This window comes from Populus euphratica, unplaced genomic scaffold (genome assembly GCF_000495115.2).
Source record: "Populus euphratica unplaced genomic scaffold, PopEup_1.0 scaffold95.1, whole genome shotgun sequence".
Taxonomy (NCBI): Eukaryota; Viridiplantae; Streptophyta; class Magnoliopsida; order Malpighiales; family Salicaceae; genus Populus; species Populus euphratica.
The window spans coordinates 1,373,476-1,397,203 of NW_011499885.1; the positions used below are offsets into that span (position 1 = coordinate 1,373,476).

The window sequence follows — 23,728 nt, forward strand, 5'->3', positions numbered from 1 at the left end:
ACTGAGTTTAATAACATTAGAAAAACAAAAATCCCTACAATCAATGTTTTTTTTTTTTTTTACATTTAAAAAAATTAGTCTAGCTGGAGTAGGAGCGGAAACCATTGTACTAGTAAAAGACTAATTAAGTAAAGCAATCTCAGTTTCTCACTGATGTCATAATCATCCAAATAAAAATAAATAAATAAAGCATTTGAATACCATAATAAAAACAATATGTCACATAATATAATATCATGGAGGAGTACTTGGCTACTGACACATAATATAATATCATGGAGGAGTACTTGGCTACTGACCAAGTCTCCATTACACATTCAATGCCATTGCCGGTAAGTCTCAAACTAAAAGAAATTCTGCTCGAAACAGAGATGAAAGGCCTTGGCCTTGGCCTTACCCTTCTTTTCTGCTTATGTTTCTCTTCTTCTTTCACAAAATCCTTGGCAGCAGACACCATAGCAGCAAACCAAAACATCACTGATGGGGAGACCATTGTATCAAGTGGTGGAAACTATGGAATGGGGTTTTTCAGCCCTGGAAATTCCACACAGCGATACTTGGGAATATGGTACAACAGGATATCTAAAGGAAGAGTTGTTTGGGTTGCCAACAGAGAAAAACCGATCGCTGATAAATCCGGAGTTTTCAAGGTCGATGAAAGGGGAATCCTCATGCTTTACAATCAGAACAGCAGTGTTATTTGGTCTTCCAACATATCAAGGCAAGCTCGAAACCCTGTTGCGCAGCTTTTGGAAACAGGAAACCTTGCTGTCAGAAATCTAGATGATCCAAGCCCGGAAAACTTCTTTTGGCAAAGTTTCCACCATCCGGGGAATACATTTCTACCAGGAATGAAAGTTGGACGTATAGCTTCAGGCTTGGATGTGATCATATCGTCGTGGAAGAGCACAGATGATCCTTCTCCAGGTGATTATACTTTTGAGGTAGACCCCATGCGTTTAGAGTTGGTTGTCAATCATAATTCAAATTTGAAGTCTCGTTCGGGGCCATGGAATGGCATCGGGTTTAGCGGTCTGCCTTATTTGAAACCAGATCCAATTTATAACTATACCTTTGTTTTTAATGACAAGGAGGCATACTTCACTTTTGATCTGCATAATATTTCTGTTATTACAACATTGGTTTTGTCTGAGGAAGGTATCATGAATCGGCTTACTTGGATTGATCGAACTAATAGTTGGATTGTGTACGCGAGCGCACCCGCGGACAACTGCGATAATTATAATTTATGTGGTGCTTATGGAAGGTGTAACATTGGCACTTCTCCTGCATGCAGTTGTTTGGACAGATTCATGCCGGGAAACCAAGAACAGTGGCAAAGGGCAGATTGGTCTGGTGGATGTGTTCGAAGGATGCCATTGGATTGCAAGAATGGAGATGGATTCATCAAGTATTCCAACGTTAAAGTGCCACAAGCGAATAATTGGATGGTTAATATAAGCATGACCACGGAAGAATGCAGGACGGAATGCTTGAAGAATTGTTCTTGCATGGCTTATGCCAATTCAGATGTAATAGCAAAAAGTGGATGCTTTCTCTGGTTTGATGAACACCTGATTGATATCAGACAGTATACAGATGATGGGCAGGATCTTTACATTAGGATGGCTTCCTCTGAAGCAGGTAAGTACACATTTTTGGCTTGGTATCTAAGAACATATTGCTCTGCATAAATATTTTGAAGAAAAATTCTGGAGTTTTCAGTTTTATCATTTTCAAGAATTTTTTTTCTTTTAAAAAAATAACAAAAAGAACCAGCCGACTGACTTGAACAGTTAGAGGATTGAATTTGAATCCAATATGGATGTGTTGTTTTCTAGACAGGAGAAAAAGAAACGTCTATTTTTAACTGCGTCCAAGTTGAGATTTTGGCATCGACTTGTTAATCTCTGTTCACGTTACAAAAAAGACTAAATCGCCTCAATGATTAAAAATAGCATGTCAGGAGATTTATTGCAAATTCAAGCAGTGTAATTAGTTTTGCTCTTACTGCACTTAACAATTGTCTTGGTAAGAGGAGTAAAATTGTATTTTTACATGATTCAAATGTAATTTGAGAATTTATCAAGGGCAAAGATGCCATTCATATTTATAATGCACTGTAAAAATACTCTTTTGTTGTTGAAATCTGATAAAAAAAATAGTCTTTTGCTAAGGGCTTTTTTATCATTTTCTTTTAATTTGCATAGTAAAATAATGCTTATATCTTGGGTGCTAAGAAAAAATTGTATTCAAGGGAAAAATTTGTTTGTCTTCGAATTGTTTTTTTAAGTAAAATTGCATTGTTGACGTTTGACTTTCTAGATGTAAAGAGTAGCTTGTGAAGGTGTTGTAGTCTTTGCACCATGGCTTCTTTTTTGTTTTTTTTTTTTAATTGCATGCCTTTAGGTTTTTTTTTTTGTAATTTTGTATTAAAATATTAATAAATCAATAAAACATGTTAATGCATACTCCGCATGCATAAGAGTCTTCCTTGCTATTTCAAAAAGGTATTTTTTATTATTAAATTTTTTATTTAATTTCATTCTTTTTTGCATTTAATTTAATTTGTTTTTTTAATTTATAATTCGCTCCTCATTCTTTTGCTTGTTTTTTTTCATTCTTTTCATTTATTTTTTTATTTTACCTTTTAGAATTTTAATTAATTGTTTTCAAATTTTTTTTCATTACTCTTTTTCTATCCTTTTTTTTATTTATTTTGTTTTCAATTTAGTCTCTAATTAATTTCTTTCAATTATTTTTTGTGCAAGATTTGATCCTCATTGTTTATTTGTTTTAATATTTTATGATTTAGGATTTTTCTTTATGATTATTTCTATCTTAGATAAGGTTGTTCTATTTTCATGACTAATTCACCAGTTTTAATGATTGACCTGATTTGAGTTCGGTAATGTTTTAATTTTTTTTTATTATTTGACATTGAATTATTGGACTATAAGCATTGTGATTTGTTTAACTTTTTTTTTTTGTGAGGTTATCCCTATTTTATATCTTGGGTTACAAATTAGTCAAGTTAAGTTTTTTAGTTTAGTCCTGGTGTAGAATTTAACTGTTTACAAATTAAAACGATTGCCTATGATTAATGAAGTTAATGTGGACATTGGTTTCCGTGAATTTTTTTGCTTTTTTTAAAGCATTTTTTTCCATTATTTACCATTCTGTTATTTTTTTATTATTTTCTTTTTATAAGATTTTTATGGTCAATTTTAAAATAACATGGGTCATCTTGCTTTTATTTTTATTTCTAGCTTTGTTAAATTTAGATTTTCTAAAGGAATTTTGTTTTTGAATTGAATTGAATTAATTAATTTTATCATCTAATATTTAATTTTTTAGATGTTGAGCCTAAGTCAAGAATTTCATGAATTATGAGTTTAAGAATTTAACCTGAGTTTACAAGATTTATAACATTTTCATATTTTTTTCTACGATGAAAATAATGGCTAGGCCTATTTGGGTTTTTTATTAAATTTATTGATTGCATCCCTAATATTTAATTTGAGGCAATACTTGAAGGAAATTTGTTTTTTAAATTACTATTCTTTATTTATTTATTTATTTCTATTTAGTTATAATATTATTTTTTTATTTATCTTTTTTTTATTTAGATATCCCAATATTATGTCTCGAGTCATGGGTTTAACATGTTTGCTAGGTTTAGCTCAACTATTTTCTTCATTACTTTTTAATATCTTTGGATCTTGAGTCAATGATGATAATCTTGGATTTTGTTCTTATTAAAAAATACACATCTTAATATATTTTTTGTGATTAAAAAAATAATAGATCTGCAACATTGCACAAGCTACCTATCAAATAATGATTGGTTCTATTCATGTGTTTTGACAATTTACTTAGTTTTGTTGGTGTTTTATTTTTATATATTTTTTTATTAATTTTATCCTTTTATATTTTTATTATGGAAAATTAACAATTATTATTTTTTTAGTTTTATTTTTATAATGTTGAGTCGTGGATTTTTTTGTTATTTAAAATCCAATAATAGCACTTTAGCATCATTTTCTTACTCTGCATGAAAAAATCAGCACAACCCACAAGAAAGTGCGGGGCATCTATCTTAGCTCTTCTATTTGCTTTCATGCTCACAATACCGTGCAAAAAGCAAGAGTGAACCATCCATATGCACAGTCAATTGTGTTCAAATGTCATCTTGACAATGAAATTAAAAATATGTTCAAGTGTCACTGTCTGCCTTCTGGTGGAAGTATTTCTCCAAATTAATTACTGAGAAATGACTATTTTTCTTGTAGCTGCTGCAAATCAAGGTCAAGGGGGCTCCAAATGGAATAACAAAGCTGCTGTTATATTGGGTTCAGTATTGGCACCATTGCTCGTCGTATGCTTGGGCATATGTTTGCTCATACGGAAGAAAAAGATGGAACAAAACAAATATAATAGCAGTCATGGGAGGTCAAGTAAGTAACATTTACCCTTAAATCAATTCTCTGATTTATGTGGGAATGCTTCTTTTGGACCATGTTTAGATATGGAAACTCGTGATACTGAAAATGCAAGTAACTATGAGAAGAAGGCTTGTTTCAGTTCATATTTGACCCTCTATAGTATTTTGTAGTCATGAATGAGATGCATGAGGTTATAACTTGTAGGATTAGAAAGAAGATTACAACTGCATTTTTTTGTTTATACCCTCTTTACCATTTCACAGGGAAGGAGCGGATTCCAGAAGATGATTTCACAATACCTTACCAGGAGGAGGATCTTGATCTACCACACTATGACTTGAATACAATAGCTATTGCTACCAATGGCTTCTCATTCAGCAATTTGCTTGGGGAGGGTGGATTTGGACCGGTTTATAAGGTAACAACTTGAGCTTTTGACATAATACATAACGAAGATAAAACTACGGTTATTAAACCCTAAAATTACAAATTTAATTATAGAGAAATTTTAAAAAAATTCTTTGATATTTTTATTAAATCTGAATAATAATTTGGATTCTCCAAAAATAAACTAAACATCTCTTATTTATAATAATTTTAATTCTTTTATGAAAAAGAATCCCTAATTAAAACTGTCATAACTAGTACAATACTAATTAAATTAAAATTAGCTAAAATTATCAAGCTACTTAGAAAAAGCAGTTTGGCCTTGACAATTTGGTCCATAAATTCCTATGATAATTACTACAATAATCACCCCCACTTAAAAAAAAACTCATACTCGAATTAACTTTAGTATCTAGAAAATACTCGTAAAACTTAATAATATTAAAGGTTCTGGATATACTCATGCTATTTTAAAGATTAATAACATAAGCATTATTACTAATTTTCTTCAACACCTTGTACCAACCAAACTTGAAGGTCCTGGATATACTCGTAAATCATTCTCATATCTCCTTCTTGAATTTAATTTGTCTATGCTTGTCTCTTGCGTGTTTATTTTTTATAATTGTTTCTTAAAGTTTTCTTCTAACCTTTTAATGCACAACTTTTACTTGTTCAACCAAATTCTTTGATGACTAACTAATCCTATCAATTTTAGGCACTAAATCTAGATTGAGTACATGATTTGAAGGCTACATGTACACAATCTCAAATGATGTTTTGCCAATAACACTATACTTGAAACTATTGTAAGGAAATTTTACCTAAACCAAGGCACCACCCCACTATTTAGGCTTACTCTATAAATAATACGAATTAGATTGTGTAAAATTTTGTTAAGAGACTTCATTTGGCCATCAATTTATAGAAAAATAATACTATTAAACTTCAAATAAGAATGAAACATCTTATACAAGGTTAGCCAAAATTAACTAAAAACCTATTATTTATATCACACGTGATGGAGTTTGGAACATCATGTAACCTCACTATCTTTTTGGAAAATATTCTAGTTACATTGATAGCATTTGAAGTCTTCTTATAATGTATAAAATGGATCATTTTTTAATATCTATCCATAATAACAAAAGCAAAATCAATACTATGGAAGACCCAACACAAAATCCATGGAAATATCTTGTATAGGTTAAGGCATGTATAAACCAATGTTTTAGAATTTCCCTATAGTTGTTTAAAAAGTAAATCAATGTTAAACAAATCTATTTGTATCACGTCTTAGTTGAGGCCAACAATATTTATCCTTTAAAGTTGACATTGTTTTGTTTATTTCCTCATAACTCTTTAATCTGCCACTATATAAGTCTTGAATTCGTTTTTTACATAGGGATATGTTAGGGACACACAATCAATTACCTTTCATTAAGTAAACATTATGTATATGGAAATCTCTATTAACTTGACCATTGTAACATTTTTTTTCATATCTCCTGAAAATCAGTATCTTCAACATACAACTTCTTCAGACACTCAAAGCCTAAAATATCTTTATAAAAGGTGGAACTCGCCTACTGAATACATTAACCACTTCCTACTAAACTCCAGTTTTATAATTTAGAATGAAACTAAACCTTTAAAGGAATGTAATTTGTTTAGTCATCATATTAATATTGATTTTCTTTTGACTATTTAAAGACTTAAGAGTTTAATAATCTGAATATCAGATAAAATATTTATTAATCAATTAATGCTCATAAATCTTTAAATCCTTTACAACATTATAAAGTTTTTATCATAAAAAGTTCACTTTAAATGATTTTTATTGAACTTCTCACTGAGAAAAGGCTGTAAGAAGTTTCTTTTAGGAAAGAACTACTCTAACGCCCCCTCCATATATGTCACTTTCAACTTACTACTATTATTCAAACAAGGGTTTTCCTTTGTTAAGGTAAAATTTTATTCCTTTCCCTCATCCCACCTAAAATTCCTCTTCTTCAAACATTTGATGATCAACAATATAATGCTACCAAAATTTTGAATAAATTTCATATAGATAAAAAACTAAACTATGAAAATTTTATTCATCACTGATTGTCTTAGGTATAGGCTAATCATGAATTTTCCTCATTTTCTCCTAATCAACTTTAACTCTATCATCTCATACTAGAAAACCTAAGAATAATAATAATTTACTAATCATAAAGCTACATTTCTTCAAACTTATTGCAAATTGTTTTTCAGCAACACCTATAAGGCACTCCATAAATAATTAATATGATTTATTTTTTTTATGACTAAACATAAAGATATCATCAAAATAAGCAATAATAAATTTATTTATGAAAGGTTGCAAAACCTGATTCATCAGTATTATGAATGTGTTTGGTGTATTTACTAAGCTGAATGATATGAATAACCACTCATACAACCCATTTTTTATCTTGAAAGTCATATACCATTCATCAACTAGTTAAATCTAAATCTGATAGTACATACTCCTTAAGTAAAACTTTCAAAAACTTGTTGTTTCATATAATTGATCTAGTATATCACCTAATCATGAAATTAAAAACTTGTATCTTATAGTAATTTTATTAATAGCGTGACTATTAATACATGTATACCAACTACCATTATTCTTTAATGTTAATAAATCACGAATAACAAATGAACTTAAGCTTTCTTGAATCAACCATTTTTTCAACATTTTTTTATATTTTCTTCATTAAGATCTTCCTTTTTTTAGGCTTATTATATAATGAGAAAAATTTAAAAGATTAACCCTCTTATTAAATCAATCAAGTGTTAGATATCATATGTATAAGGTAACTCATCTAGTAGCTCATATGAAATAACTTCTTGAAACTTTTGTAATAAAAACTTAACAACTTTAGAGAACTTTTCTACCTTGTCAACTTCTTTAAACAATAAGAAAAGCTTCACAATTAAAGTATTTGCTTCATTTATCTTCTTCAAATATGTTTTAATTTCTTATAAAGGCTACTTAACAGTAAATTATACCTTTCCTCTAGCCTTTTAAAATTTTGGTTAAGAACTCTCCTCCAGAGGTATCAAAGTAAAATCTATCCCATCTTTTACAAATCTTTAGATGTTTTCCCATTTTCTATGCCATATATTCATATTATGTTGTCATGGCCTAGCAAACAACAAGTACAAGCATTTCTATTAACTACTTTACCATAAACTTCATCAGTATACTTGCTTATATATATAAAAAAAGCTTTGAATTTTTCCATTACTATTATGTTTGGTACCTCTTTAATCGAATCTATAATGTAAGGTTCATGATGTTTCTCAATTTACAAACTCAATTCAACAGTTCCCTACCAATAACATTCTCCTAACTATTGTTATCAATTATAACGTTAAAAATATATTGGTTTTATCACACACCTAGTATGAAAAAGCTTATGTTGTTGTGTCTCGTTATTAATTTTTGGTGCCAATAATAAACATCTCACCATATAGGTATGACCATCATCATTCTCATATTTACCTTTATCATTAGGTTTATAATACTCGTTCGAATACAATTCCTTACTTTGTCTACATGTTTTATCCTCGCATTCATCCGTGTTTATAAGCCTATTTTGATGATAAACATTGGATCTATAGCCTTTATAATTGCATATTTAAGACTTGATGGAAGGTGACTTGGTATATGAATTATCTCTTTTCTAATTATCCCTGTCAGGAATTACTTAGGCCCTATTTTTATTATAATCGGAGTTATATTAGCTTGATTGGATTGACTGTTTATTATCTTTGATAACTTACCTTTTTTAAAAGGTGTAAATCAATGCTCAATGGTAAGAACATTCATTTGATAATTAAATCTCATATTAGTTTTCTCCTACATATATATATATATATATATATATATATATATATATATATATATCATTAAACCTATATTTTATACATTAATAACATTTAACAACATCTGAAGCCCTGTTTTATCTCTAATTGTAGATTTAAGCTCTTTTATATATCTAATAACTTATTATTAGTGAATATGATCTATAGTCAACGGTTGGTTACATGTAGCGCTAATTTTATTAATGTAAAATATGTTTATTATTAATAAAGGCTTTCTTATCTTTAATATTCAATTATATTTGATAAATAAATATAATATTTGATTAATGCATCTAAAGTAAAGATAATATATGGAATAAAAATGTTTTAATAAGACATTACAAAGTTGTTATAATTATAAGATTTCTATTGCATTACAATATTATTCCTAAATGTTCCTTGTCCATGTTCTACTAAGACTGGACATTAATTAAAATTATTAATTAAGACTAATATATATTATGTTCTTTTCTTTATGAATTAAAATATTTACTCTCATATACTAAGATAAAAAGGATATCTAGAATTAAGGTGTTCATCACATGACATGAACACTCAACTAACCTGAAATTGAGGTCCACATTCAATGTTATGACGTATTAGTATAAGAAATCATTTTAATAACTTAATTATATATTTTTATATTTGGCAGGGTGTGTTTAAAGATGGCCAAGAAGTAGCTGTGAAGAGGCTTTCCAAGGAATCCAAACAAGGGCTTAATGAGTTCATGAATGAAGTTAAATGCATTGCGCAACTTCAGCATCGAAACCTTGTAAAGCTGCTAGGATATTGCGTTCAACTAGATGAGAAGATTTTGATTTATGAATATATGCCCAAGAAAAGCCTAGACTTCTACATAAATGGTAAGAACTTATTAAATTGATAAGCTTTTATATTAGGTTATTAATTATATGGATTATTGGATTAAAATGAGCATAAATATGCAATGAACAGATAAAAAGCAAAGCAAGGCCCTGGATTGGACTAAGAGGTTCCATATCATCATTGGCATATCAAGAGGACTACTTTATCTTCATCAAGACTCCAGATTAAGAATCATTCATCGAGACCTTAAACCGAGCAACATTTTGCTAGATGAAGAGATGAATCCTAAAATCTCAGACTTTGGCATGGCTAGAAGTTTCGGAGGGAATGAAATAGAAGCAAATACAAAAAGAGTAGTTGGAACATAGTAAGAAATTGATATTCTTTTTCTTCATCTCTTTATTTTAAAAAGAAAATAAAATGTTTGGAATTACCTTAATATATACTTGAAATTCATTGTTCAATTTGTTGATATTATGCAGTGGTTATATGTCGCCGGAGTATGCAATTGATGGTCTATTCTCGATAAAATCAGATGTGTTTAGCTTTGGTGTTTTGGTGTTAGAGATTATAAGTGGGAAAAGAAATAGGGGATTTCATCATTCAGGACATCAACTCAACCTTCTTGGTCATGTAAGGGCTAATTAGTGATTTTAACCCCCCTCTAATCTCTTTTATTAGTCACATGAAAACAACTGTAATAACAAAATATGTCTTAAAATTTCCAGGCATGGAAATTGTTCAAAGAGGGAAGAGCTTTGGAGCTAGTCGATGATTTGATAGTGGAAACCTGTAATCAAAATGAAGTGATGAGGTCCATCCATATTGGTCTGTTATGCGTTCAACATTCCCCAGGAGATAGGCCAAGTATGTCAACAGTGGTACTAATGCTAAGTGGTGAAGGGACACTAGCTCAACCAAACGAGCCAGGTTTTTACATAGAAAGAAAGTTGATTGATGCAAATTCTTCATCAAGCAAGCAAGAATCTTGCTCTGTCAATGAAGTTAGTGTCACATTAATTGATGCTAGATAAGCAAAAATTCATGTCAAAGTTTAGACATTTTCAAGAGCTTTGAATCTTTTAGGGGTGGGAATATGGTCATGGTTGGCTTTAGGCAGTAAAATTTATTTCTATCCTTTCATATTTCAAGGATACAGTTTTGAGGAATTCAAAGAGAAAGGATAAATTACATTTGATTGTGAAAATATGATCAAGAACGTAGGTTTTATTTTTTATTTTTTAAAGAGTGTAATTGTCATCAATAGTGTTCCATTATGTGCATAATTATTATTAACAAAATCTAATTCTTGAGGGAAAAACATCATTCATTAACAAAAAAAAAAAAAAGAATGAGAGGATTTTATTGTTCCTTTTCTCGTATAATTCTATTTATTTAATTTTTTTAACCTATATTTTTCTTTTCAATTTTAAATCCATCTTTTAATATATTTTTTTATTAAAGATTAAGCTTTATAAGTTTTTACAATATACTTTTTATGAGATTATTCTAGACTTATGATCCAAACTATAGGTTTGATGGGTTGACTCTATTTTTTTTTGTTTTTCTAATTGATTTTTTTAATTTTCTCCTAATTTTATCATTTAATATTGGATTAATTAAGAATTAAGTTTCATGATTTATTTTGGTCTATTTTCTATAAAATTATTCTTGTCTTATGACTTAGGTTCGAGTTTGACGAATTATTTTTCATGCTTTTTTTTAATCAATGTTTTTTTTTTCAATTTCATATTTCAAAACTGGGTTGATTGAGAATTAGATTTTATAATTTCCTTCAATTTGCTTCCTATTGGATTATTGTAGTCTCATAACCTAGTCATAGGTTTGGCAAGATAAACTAATTTACTCGAGTTATTTTTTAGGTCATTTTTTAATTGATTTTCTTTTTCGGTTTAATCCTTCAACATTGGGTTTATTGAAAATTTATTTTTGTAATTTACTTTTTTTTCTATGGGGTTATCATGATCTTATAACTAAATTGAGAATTGGCAGGTGATCTCAAGTTAACTAGAATCGATCAAATATGTTGTTGTTTTAATATTTATTAAACCAAATCTCATCTTAAATATTTATTTTGAGTAAAAAATGTTTTTTTAATTTACTATGTTTTCAATTTTATCTTTTAATATTGGATTGATTAAGGATTGGGGTTTATAATTGTTTTTACCTATTTTCTATAAGGTTATTTTAGTCTAATGATCTAAAACATGAATTTGGTAGGTTAACCTTGATTGATATAAGTTTTTTTTCCCTCTTTTTAGTTTGATTTCTCTCAATATCATCATTCAATATTTGATTAATTGGAGATTAAGTTTTATAATTTTTTTTTATATATACGGTTATCATGATGTCATGACTTGAGCTGTTATTTGATTAGTTAATTCAAGTTGATCAGATCAATCAAATATGTTGTCATCTTAATATTTATAAAAAAAATATGATCTTCATTTTTTTAATCAAACTAAGTTTTTATTTGTTATTCAAATTGTCTTTGAACCGCTAAGTTAATCGATTCACATTAAGACAACCTCTCACAATTGTTTTATATTAGAAAACATGTTATTAATATTTGAATTTTTTTTAAGTTAAAAAAATTAATTTAACCCCCCTTAAAGAATGGATGGGCCAATATAAAATGAAATTTTGATTATAGTGCAACTTATTTTTTATTATTTGATAATTAGCTAAACCTATTCTTATATAGTTATTTTAGTTCTTAGCTATTTTTATATTCATGCTACTTTACAGGTAAGATTCTAAATTAATTTTTAATGTAAAAGAACAAGCCATTTATATCATGGATGTGTTTTTGAGTATCATAAGTTATTTTAATTGAAAAAAAAAGGATGTTGTTTATACTTAAACAAATAAATTAAAAAAATAAATTAAATGATATATTAAGAAAAGGTATTGATGCTAATTAAATAATAAAGTGATAAGTTAACATTTCTAGTAAAACAAAGATAATAAAAATATAAATATTTTACACTAGCTATATATTTTATTTTATATATTTTCATTTATTTTATGTTTGAGGTTAATTTTAATATCAATTGTTTTTTTACAAATTTTCTATTAAAATACAATTCATTTATATAGACAAATTATAATAATTTCTTCAAAGTTTTGTAGAACTAAGAAAATATTTTAAAAAATCAATCATCATTTAAAAAAAATAAGCAAGACAATTTAAAAAATTAAAGAGGATATTGTTCAAGTTAAAAAAAAAAAACAAACAAACAAGAGAGGCCAGGTGAGGCTCATACCTCTAGCCATGTGTGCCTTTTATCTCTGACTAGGTGTAAAATAGCTCATGCATGTCTAATTATGTTTTTTATTTAAAAAAAATGGATGATGTATTGTTTACTTTTATTTTTTTAATCGAAAATAGGTTTCTTGTAGTAAAAAAGAACTCTCACTTGCTTTATTTTTAAAAAGATTATATGTGATGACTAGAAAATTAAAGTTTAGCATTTTTAGATTTTAAAAAATTAATTTTTAATTTATTTTTATCTAAAAACACTTTTAAAATATCCTATAAATCTAAAAACACTTTTAAAATATCCTGTAAATCTTGAGAAATCTATTTTCAACCCCAAAATACTATAAAATCACTCAAAAAATAAAAATCAAATCTACTTTTTAATAAATTAAAACGAGTTTGATTTTTATATTTGAATATGTTCATCAGTTTTGAGAGGTATATATGTAAAATAATAAGTTTGATAATTTTTCTATATTAAAAATATTAATTTGAAATAATTATACATGGTAGATTCGACTTCAAACATTAAGAAAAACTAAGCTAAATTACGGTTTAAGGATCCAGCGTTTTGCTAAAGCCAAATATTTGGGCTCCGCGACTCCTGGGCATGGTTCAAGTGGCATGCCAGCCAGCCTCGTGATGGATCGTGCCAGCTTCGTCCAGCCTATGCTCATTAGTCATTTTACACGTCTATTCACACATTAATTTGTACCCAATTTTTGAATTCTTTATTGAGTGCTTGATTTTTTTTCTCTCTCTCATGAATGCTTTGAAGTGTGTTTGGAAACAAGTGTGATTTATATTTTTAAAATTTTTAATTTTATTTTAGTTTAAATAATTTTTTAATGATTTTAGGTCTTTTGATGAGTTGATATAAAAAATAATTTTTAAAAAATAAAAAAAATATTTTAATATATTTTTAAATAAAAAATATTCTAAATCACCATTATTATTATAATTCCAAATATATTTTTACTTTTAAAAATTTTTTGAAGTAAAATCCCATTAATTTCCACACGCGGATTTTGACGATGAGCTTGAAAATATGTCATTTTTTTTCTTCGCTGTTAAATATGTTTCTTCATCATTTGTTAAATATGTCTGATAAGATGAATTTTGAAGAGATTATCAAATATTTTTCTTTTACTTCCATTGTAAAGTCAACAGCACTTCTAAAAAAAAAAGAGGAGAAAATGGAAATCACTATTGAGTCTAAGTCTAGTGCAAGCATTTTAATCATTAATTTAAGGAAAATACTACCGCACTAGATTTCCTTCAAAAAGCAATGGGAGCCGACTGACATTATACTGATATAGATGGGTTAAATATTTTTATATTTTATAAAAAAAAATTATATAAGTTTTTAAATTTATTTTTATAATTTAAAAAATTTAAATTCAAATAACATATTTTATGCATATATATATATCTATATAAAATCAAATAAATTGAGAAATATATATGTTATAAATAAATAAAAAATTATTAATAATATCTAAAAATAAAAATTAAAAAATTAATATAAATCAAGATATTTTATATTAAAAAACAAAATATTTACTCGATTATATTTATTAAATTTATTTATTAAAATAATTTTTTTTAAGAAACAAATAATAGAAATAAAGACACAAAAGGATAAAAATCATGCAAGACTGTATATATTAAAAATATTATTTTAAAAAATTAATTTATATAAAAAATTAAAAAAATAAATTAATTAGAAAAACTCTTTAACTTTGGATGTATAACTAAAAACAATTGTCTATAAAAAAAGAAGTTATCAAAACAAAATGGAAAAGAGAAGAGGGTACTAATTAAATACAAATTAGAAAAAAAACAGATGATATGTTGTTTTTGGAAAAGAGATGAAAAAAAAAATTAAATACAAAATGGAAAAGAGAAGAGGGTACTAATTAATTTGGATTACATTTTTATTTTTGTTTGTAATTGGAATAGATGATATGTTTTTTTTTTTTTTTTTTAAAATATCATGTCATTTGATTTACCTAGATTCTAACAATTATGATGACTAAAACTTAAATTGTTTTTAACTTAAAAATCCATTTCAATCCATTTTGATCTAAAAGCACCTTTAGAACATAGTAGGAATCATGATAAATCTATTTATAATCTTAAAAATCACTCCAAAAATATAAATCAATTCAAATTCAAATTTATTTTTTTTGAACTTTAAAAGTATAAAAATATCTAATATAAATTCCTCTCAATAAATAGAACCATTTTAACACAAATATGATCTATTTTGATAGTCTAAATTGATGTTAATGATATTTTTTTCTATTGTCAAAATTCAAAGACCTCCCTCCCTTCTCTCTCAATCAGGAACTAAAAATTAATAAAAATAATTTTTTTATAAAAATTAAATTGAAAATTAAATTTGTGATACTGAAATTGTATAATTAACATAGTTTTTAAAATTTAAGGATCAAAGTACATTTTTTATGAAACATATGGTATGCTATCCATACTTGATTTTTTTATATAAATTTTGATCTTTCTTTTTTCAATCCCACCTTAAAAAAAAAACAGAGGATCAGTTGATCTTCAATTAGTACTAAATTATCAAAGAAAAAAAATTTGAGAATCAAATTAAAAAGATATAAAAAATTACAACTCATTCACAATAATGTGTAAAAAAATGAACAATGGAGCCTGAAAAATACACATCTTTTACTGCACTACTTAATAGCCTTTCCATAAGCTTAGAGGTATTTATAATAGTAGTATATATTGATTTTTAAAATATTTTTATTTAAAAATATATTAAAATGATGTTTTATTTTTTTTTATTTTTCACATCAACACATTAAAATAATATAAAAACATAAAAAATAATTAAAGCAAAAAATTTTATAATTTTTAAAAAATATAATTAGACCACACTTTCAAATTTGTTTCCATACACAAACCAAAATTATCATACATGCATATTGGTGGCAGAAGAATATAATGTCAAATTATGAACCCTAAGAACAAATGGGCAGGCGAAAAGACTTGCTTCTTCTTCTTGGTTTTGTTACCTTGACTGCAAACGCATATTTCTTCCTCGTATAGGTAGCAAAAATTTTAGTCATACGCGATTGACATGAGTAACATCAAGACTCTAAGGACAATTTATCAACCTAAGGAATAAGTTGAATGGTTTTTTTTTTTTACTTTTCAGATTTATTCTGTAAATATATGAAGCTGAAATGAAATGCATGCTTTTAAAATCATTTGTAAAAAATAATCTTGATTGATATACAAACTAATATAAAAATAACTTAAATATTAATAAATTAAATCAAATTATTAATTGCAAATTGGGTTGGTCACCAGTTTCTTACCAGACTTTGTGCACTTCGTAGTAGATGCTGATATTGTTCATATGTCAATGTTAGAAGTTAGGTCGTTCTAGTTTCTTCGTCTTCTTCTTCTATAAAATTGGTCATTCCAACCATATAGTTGGTTTAAATGAATTGATTTGAAAACTTAAATCATATTTTGAAATCAAATTAGATAAATAATTGATTTAATCAACGATTCAATCAAAATTAATCAATCATCTGATTATTAAACTGAGTCAATACGTAATTATGTAAATATAGAGTACAGATAGTGACAAAAACAGTATGCAAGTAAGAGCTCCCTGAAAAAAATAAAAATAATATTCCATCATAAACCCAATAAAATTTAAATTTTAAAGCTAAAATCTACTGAAATTTAACCTGTAGAAATTCTTTTTAGTCTTGACCCTCTTTGCACCATGGATCATGTTTCAAGACTTTGATTTTAGTTGAAAAAGATAGAGATATCAGAATCCAAAATGAAAGAGCGCGTCCATATTAGAATACACGTCGTTTGTATTAGCAACCCTTTATTTAAGTTGAAAGGCCACTGGGTTTTCAAACTAGACGGCCGGACACATAAAAGCAAAGTCTTGTTAAATGCACGTCGTTTACGAAATCATATTTGCTACACAACCAGTAGTCCTTTTCTATCGGCGGCTAACCCTAATTTAAGGCATGAATGTTTGTGCAAGGAAGAAGGTATCCAATACTTTTCTCTTTTATTCTTCTTTTTAGAATTGGAAACAACAATTTATTAATAAATGTTAAATAGAGCATAAATAAATTATTTTTTCTCATTACCTTATTTGTAAGATGATTTTATTATTAATAATAATTTTTTTTATAATTTGAATGATAAAAATACTTATTAAAATAAAATATTAACAGTAAATATAACAATCATTTCACACATATTTTTACATTCGAATCATCATATATCAATATATCAATAAGAAAATAAATAATTTTATTTGAGTTTTGTAATTTTATATTATAAAAAAATAATATATTTTTCTTGTAAAAAAATGATGTTTAAAAATATAATAATATTTATTTTTTAAAATATATTTTACTTAGAAATATATTAAAATAATATTTTTTATTTTTTAAAAATTATTTTTAATATCAATATATTAAAACAATCATAAAACACAAGCTATAACTAATTATGTTGAAAGGCCACTGGTTTTTCAAACTAGACGGCCGGACAAATAAAAGCAAAGACTTGTTAAATGCACGTCGTTTACGAAATTATATTTGCTCCGACACAATCCGTTGTCCTTTTCTATCGGCGGCTAACCCTAATTTAAGGCATGAATGTTTGTGCAAGGAAGAAGGTATCCAATACTTTTCTCTTTTATTCTTCTTTTTAGAATTGGAAACAACAATTTATTAATAAATGTTAAATAGAGCACAAATAAATTATTTTTTCTCATTATCTTATTTGTAAGATGATTTTATTAACAATGATAAATCTTTTTTATAATTTAAATGATAAAAATACTAATTGAAATCAAATATTCATAGCAAATATAATAATCATTTCACACGTGTTTACATTGTATATCAATAATAAATAAATAATTTTATCCAAATTTTGATTTTTATATTATAAAAAATGATATATTTTTCTTGTAAAAAAATGTTTAAAAATATAATAATATTTATTTTTTAAAATATATTTTTCTTAGAAATATATTAAAATAATATTTTTATTTTTTTAAAATTATTTTTAATATTAGTATATCAAAACAATTATAAAACACAAGCTATAACTATATAATTTGAAAATAAGAGATATAAGCTTTATATATAAAAGCAGAAACCATATATTATATAAAATTTAAAATACATGTTTTTTATTGTAAAAAAAAAAAAAAACTCAACCACACTTTGATCTCAAGCCACACTTGGATCCAAAAAGAAAAACGTGTGATTTTTATTTTCTTTTAAGTGTCTAAATTTAAATCCTTCAAGGCCCACCACGATTCAAGTAGGCACATGGATAATCATTGAAGAAAAGCCATACTTACCCTCAGCAAAGGATTGTGACCTCTCTCTGCAATTTGTGTTACCTTCAAGAGGAGGTGATTAATGAAAATGATAGACAGACGCATTCAAGACTAGCTCTTAAGACATCACCAGCATTTGAAATCTTGCAAAAAATGTCACATATACAAGCCATCTTGATGGTCCCAAGGACCGAGTACAGGTGTTTGGTAAGCACAAGCATCAAGTTCTAAGCTGATTAAATTAGTTTTCTATGACTGTACTGGAGCCGGGATTTAAATTCAAATATTTCTGCATATGAACCTTATTCTTGACAAGATTCAAAGAGATAGATTAAAAAAATAAAAAATAAAAAATAAAAAATAAACAAAAGCAGTCGAAGCTAGAAACAACATGCATGTCAATTGCAAGATGTTAGTATCAGCGTTTTTGAACTATTTTTGTCTTGAAGGAATACAGGGTCAGCATTTCTCTGCACGCCGCACGCGTTTGAAATTGTAATATATATATATATATATATATATATATATGTTAAAATAATTATTTTTATATTTTAAAATTTATTTTTTTATTTAACATATTAAAACACCTCTAAAATATTAATTTAAAATAAAAAAAATATTTTTACACCGCATAAACATCTACGATGACATTTACTACTTCATGTAGTTGTTCTTTTCATCACATTCTCCCCTGCACAGTAGAATACTATTACTGGATCATTTCTAGGGGCTTACATCTTGTTTCTTCCCTTTTCTTTCCGTTGGTTATTTTCCATCCTGATCAAATAATAATCTGCAGTGCAGGAAAAAACCATGTGAATATCAATGGATTCCTTTCCTTCACTTCTGTTTTGCTTCTCTTTGTTGCTGATTATAGCTCCATCCACAGCAGTCGACTCCATCAATACAACTCAACCATTTAAAGATGGAGACTTTCTTGTTTCAGCCGGTGGAAGCTTTAAATTGGGATTTTTCAGCTTTGGCGCCTCCAGCAACCGTTACTTGTGCATATGGTATAACCAAATATCTACTACGACTGTAGCTTGGGTTGCTAACAGGGAAACCCCAATCAATGATACATCAGGTGTTTTGAGGATTACTAGCACAGGAATTCTTGTCCTTCTCGATCAAACTGGGAGCGCAATATGGTCTTCCAACTCATCAGGGCCTGCAACAAATCCGGTTGCGCAGCTTTTGGATTCAGGAAACCTTGTTGTGAGAGAGGAGGGTGATAGTAATCTGGAAAATTCCTTGTGGCAGAGTTTTGACTATCCAGGCGATACGTTCCTGCCAGAGATGAAGCTAGGAAGGAACACTGTAACCAGTCTGGATCGGTACATATCATCATGGAAGTCATCTGATGATCCTTCTAGAGGTAATTGGACTTTCAGACTTGATCCTGCTGCATATTCTGAGTTAATTGTGAGAGAGGACTCAACTGAGAGATTTAGGTCTGGACCATGGAATGGTCTGCGGTTCAGTGGTACTCCTCAACTGAAACCAAATCCAATATACACATACAGATTCGTTTATGATGGTGATGAGGAATACTACACCTATAAGCTTGTTAACAGCTCATTTCTTTCAAGGATGGTGATAAACCAGAATGGTGATATCCAGCGCTTCACCTGGATTGATCGAACGCAATCTTGGGACCTCTATCTCACAGTGCAAACAGATAATTGCGATCGTTATGCACTTTGTGGTGCATATGCCACTTGTAGTATCAACAACTCCCCTGTATGCAATTGTTTGGATGGATTTACACCTAAAATTCCTAAAGATTGGGATACAATGGATTGGTCAAGTGGCTGCGATAGAAAGACTAAATTGAATTGCTCTGGAGATGGGTTTCGAAATTTCACTGGCATCAAGTTACCTGAAACAAGAAAATCCTGGTTTAACAGGAGCATGAGTCTTGACGAGTGCAGAAGCACGTGCCTGAAGAACTGTTCTTGTACAGCTTATGCAAATTTGGACATTAGCAATAATGGTGGAAGTGGGTGCTTGCTCTGGTTCAGTGACCTTATTGATATGAGACAGTTCAATGAAAATGGGCAAGAAATATACATAAGGATGGCTGGATCAGACCTAGGTATGAAATCCTCTCGCCTCAGATGCAACTCTCTTATGCTGAGATTCTATTAACTTGCAAATGCAGTGCATATTATGTGAATTAACTGCCTCAATGACTAGCTTGAAACGCTATCTAACTGCAGGTTTATTTCCTCTTCTAGATTGACCTCTTACTCATTCTGTATCCATAGACATACCTGAACACATTTGTTTCACAACTAATAATAAATTGGATCAGTTTCGCCTCAAGAAAAAAAGTGTTTCAACTAATAAAATCCTACCTTATGGGGAGATTGTTGGGGATGTTAAAAAAACAGTGTACTTTTTCGTTACAAAACTGATGAACCTGAAAAGATTAATTGTATTGCCTCCCTAATGATTTTTGTCCATCAACACTACTCAACCACTCTATTAAGTTAGTGATGAGATTTCCTATCTGATTCCTAACTTCCAGCTTCTCTTCTCTTAACTGCCTTGTGTCTAGGCAATGCTGGAGGCGTGGAGGCTAAATCCAAAGAGAAAAAACAAACGCTTATAATATTCTTAGTGCCATCTGTTGCGGTGGTGTTTCTCAGTCTAGCCTTGTTCCTGTTTCTCCGAAGAAAGAAGCGGCAGAAAAAGAGTAAGTTATTCAATCCTTCAAATATTAAATTCCCTCAGTCTAGTCTTTTTCATGCTTAGCAGGGAACATTTATACTTGGATCTTACTGATATGCAATGTATCAAAAATATGTAAAGAATCTCATTACGTTTGAATTATTAACAGAATATAGAGGAATGTTTGTTGCTTTTGGAGTCATTGTTATGATACTTCGCAGGAAAAATGAAAGATATTCTGGAAACAAGTCAAAATAATAAAGGTAAGGAGGAAGATCTAGAGCTGCCGTTGTTTGATATAAGTACTATGTCTCGCGCAACCGATGACTTTTCTGAAGCCAATATACTCGGACAAGGTGGTTTTGGAACCGTCTATAAGGTAATAATACTTCAGTAAACAGGGACACCGGACACAATTTCTTGAATTTCGTGGTACAAACTACTGGCATCACCAACATAGCTCTGTGCGTGGTGTTAGTTTCAGTAAAAGAAGTCATGCTTATAACATAGATGGAATGACCATTTACAGGGAATACTAAAAGATGGACAAGAAATAGCTGTGAAGAGGCTTTCGAAGACTTCAAAACAAGGACTCGATGAATTCAAAAACGAAGTCAAGCATATTGTGAAACTTCAGCACCGAAATCTAGTGAAGCTTCTTGGTTGCTGCATTGAAGCCGATGAAATGATGCTGATCTATGAGTTCATGCCTAACAAAAGCTTGGACTTTATCTTTGGTTTGTATCTCAAAACCCTTACAAATTTGCCAAGTGTATTTTACTTAGTTTTGCTGTCATGCAAACTCCAAATCCTACTCTCTTTAATTCGCTTTGATTGAAGCCATAGTTAAACAAGTGTTGGTAGCAATATCAGTTGTTAAAATATGTATCAAGATAAAGGAGAAATCATAAGTACCTCAGCCTGAACCTCTTAAGCTTCCTCCAAAATCCATTTGAAAATGATCTGCTGAGGAAGGGGTTTTTCTGCTTTCCTTGTCACACATGCTGCCTTGGAAATTTTTTATTATTGAAAATACATCTATTTATTAGTTTTGTTATTCTCGTTTCTCCTTTCCATGCATTTACTAGCCTGATAATAATCACATAATGAACAAAATTATTGGCAGATAAAACTAGGAACAAGGTACTAGACTGGCCTAAACGCTTCCACATTATCAATGGGATTGCCCGGGGACTCCTTTACCTTCACCAAGACTCGAGACTAAGAATAATTCACAGAGATTTGAAAGCCAGCAACATTTTATTAGATGATGAAATGAATCCAAAAATTTCAGACTTTGGCCTGGCTAGAAGTGTCAGAGGAAGTGAAACTGAAGCAAATACAAATAAGGTGGTGGGAACATAGTAAGTGCTCTGCTATTTGCCAGTTGTTTCCGGTCCCTGAAATTTGATTTAGCATCTTCTAACATTGAATAACCTCCTGCAGTGGCTACATATCACCAGAGTATGCAATTGATGGGCTCTACTCTGTGAAATCAGATGTCTTCAGCTTTGGTGTGATGGTGCTAGAGATAGTGAGTGGAAAGAGAAATAAAGGATTTTGTCATCCAGACAGCAAGCTGGACCTTCTTGGATATGTAAGTTTCACTGCAGAAACATTTTAATATCCGTGCATACCAAGCTGCCTGTTGATAAATGTTTAATGCCAGGCTTGGAGATTATTTATAGAAGGCGGGTCCTCGGAACTCATTGCAGAATCAATTGTAGAATCATGCAATTTATATGAAGCGCAGCGTTCGATACAAATAGGTCTATTATGCGTGCAACGGAGTCCAAGAGACAGACCAAGCATGTCAGCAGTGGTTATGATGTTGGGTAGTGAGAGTGAATTGCCTCAGCCGAAAGAACCTGGTTTTTTTACCACCAAGGATAGTGGTAAAGCAAGTTCTTCATCGATTCAGAGCAAGATTTCTGCTAATGAAATCACCATGACACAACTAGAAGCAAGATAGTTGACTTTTTGTACTGAAATTTTTTTGTTCATCATACCTGGGACTGAACTGTTCATGTAAAATAGTTTCTTTCTTTTCTTTTCTTTTCTTTTGGTAATCTTTTCACCATTCGGAAATATAAAGTTAGACAATCATTTGTACAGGCATTTGCTTTTTGCCCCCCTTTATGATAATTGTCCAGGCTTTCGTTTGATGTAAGCTTATGATCTACTGAATATAAATGGGAAAAAAAGAAAACCGGAATTCATGTTTACATCAGGAGGAATATCTCCCATTGTTTGTATTCTTCAGTTTCAATCCAGGCAAATCCAACGTGAATTCCATTGCTTTCAGTTACATGCATCTAAAGCTTGGAGTCCTCCTCTGCCTTTTCCTTATAATAGCATGCTTCCAAAGTTCTCGGTATTTAAGAATTCTAACACAGTTTCTTTCGTACAAATTTTGGGAAAGTAACATGTTAAAAAAATATTAGGAATATAACATTCTTTGTGTACTATTCGAATCTAGCTTTATCGGCAACACAAGAGCAGCATTTAAAAAACACTCTACCTGTATTAAATCTTAAAACAGACTTATTAAAAAAAAACATTATTTAAAAAATACATAATATTTTATAATATATAACAATATTATATTATTCAAAACTAATAAAATAAAATAATAATTTAAAATTTTTTATCAGTAATTAAAATAAAAACAATAATCCATAATACTTATTAAATTGTAAAAAATTCAAACTTAGTTAAAACATGATAATAGTAAAATGTCTAAAACACCGAATCAAAACTAAAAGTAAAGCATTCCAAAATAAATAAGGTATATTGACAAAAACTAAAAAAGCAAGAGCACTCAACAAAGTTTACTTGTTATTCAAAATT

At 28.8% G+C, this 23,728-nt stretch overlaps 2 protein-coding genes across 2 annotated transcripts; both read left to right on the forward strand.

The window, feature by feature from the left end:
* Nucleotides 1-253: 253 nt before the first annotated feature.
* On the forward strand, nucleotides 254-10,756 carry LOC105130217 (G-type lectin S-receptor-like serine/threonine-protein kinase At4g27290). Its single transcript, XM_011032620.1, has 7 exons — nucleotides 254-1,644; nucleotides 4,293-4,457; nucleotides 4,709-4,863; nucleotides 9,382-9,592; nucleotides 9,684-9,921; nucleotides 10,037-10,187; nucleotides 10,283-10,756. Exons 1-7 carry the CDS (start codon nucleotides 276-278, stop codon nucleotides 10,586-10,588), a joined length of 2,595 nt encoding a protein of 864 aa, XP_011030922.1. The 5' UTR covers nucleotides 254-275; the 3' UTR covers nucleotides 10,589-10,756.
* Nucleotides 10,757-18,862: 8,106 nt separating this feature from the next.
* Nucleotides 18,863-23,105, forward strand: LOC105130224 (G-type lectin S-receptor-like serine/threonine-protein kinase At4g27290). Its single transcript, XM_011032626.1, has 7 exons — nucleotides 18,863-20,300; nucleotides 20,766-20,903; nucleotides 21,100-21,257; nucleotides 21,408-21,615; nucleotides 22,005-22,242; nucleotides 22,325-22,475; nucleotides 22,548-23,105. Exons 1-7 carry the CDS (start codon nucleotides 19,031-19,033, stop codon nucleotides 22,848-22,850), a joined length of 2,466 nt encoding a protein of 821 aa, XP_011030928.1. The 5' UTR covers nucleotides 18,863-19,030; the 3' UTR covers nucleotides 22,851-23,105.
* Nucleotides 23,106-23,728: the final 623 nt, after the last annotated feature.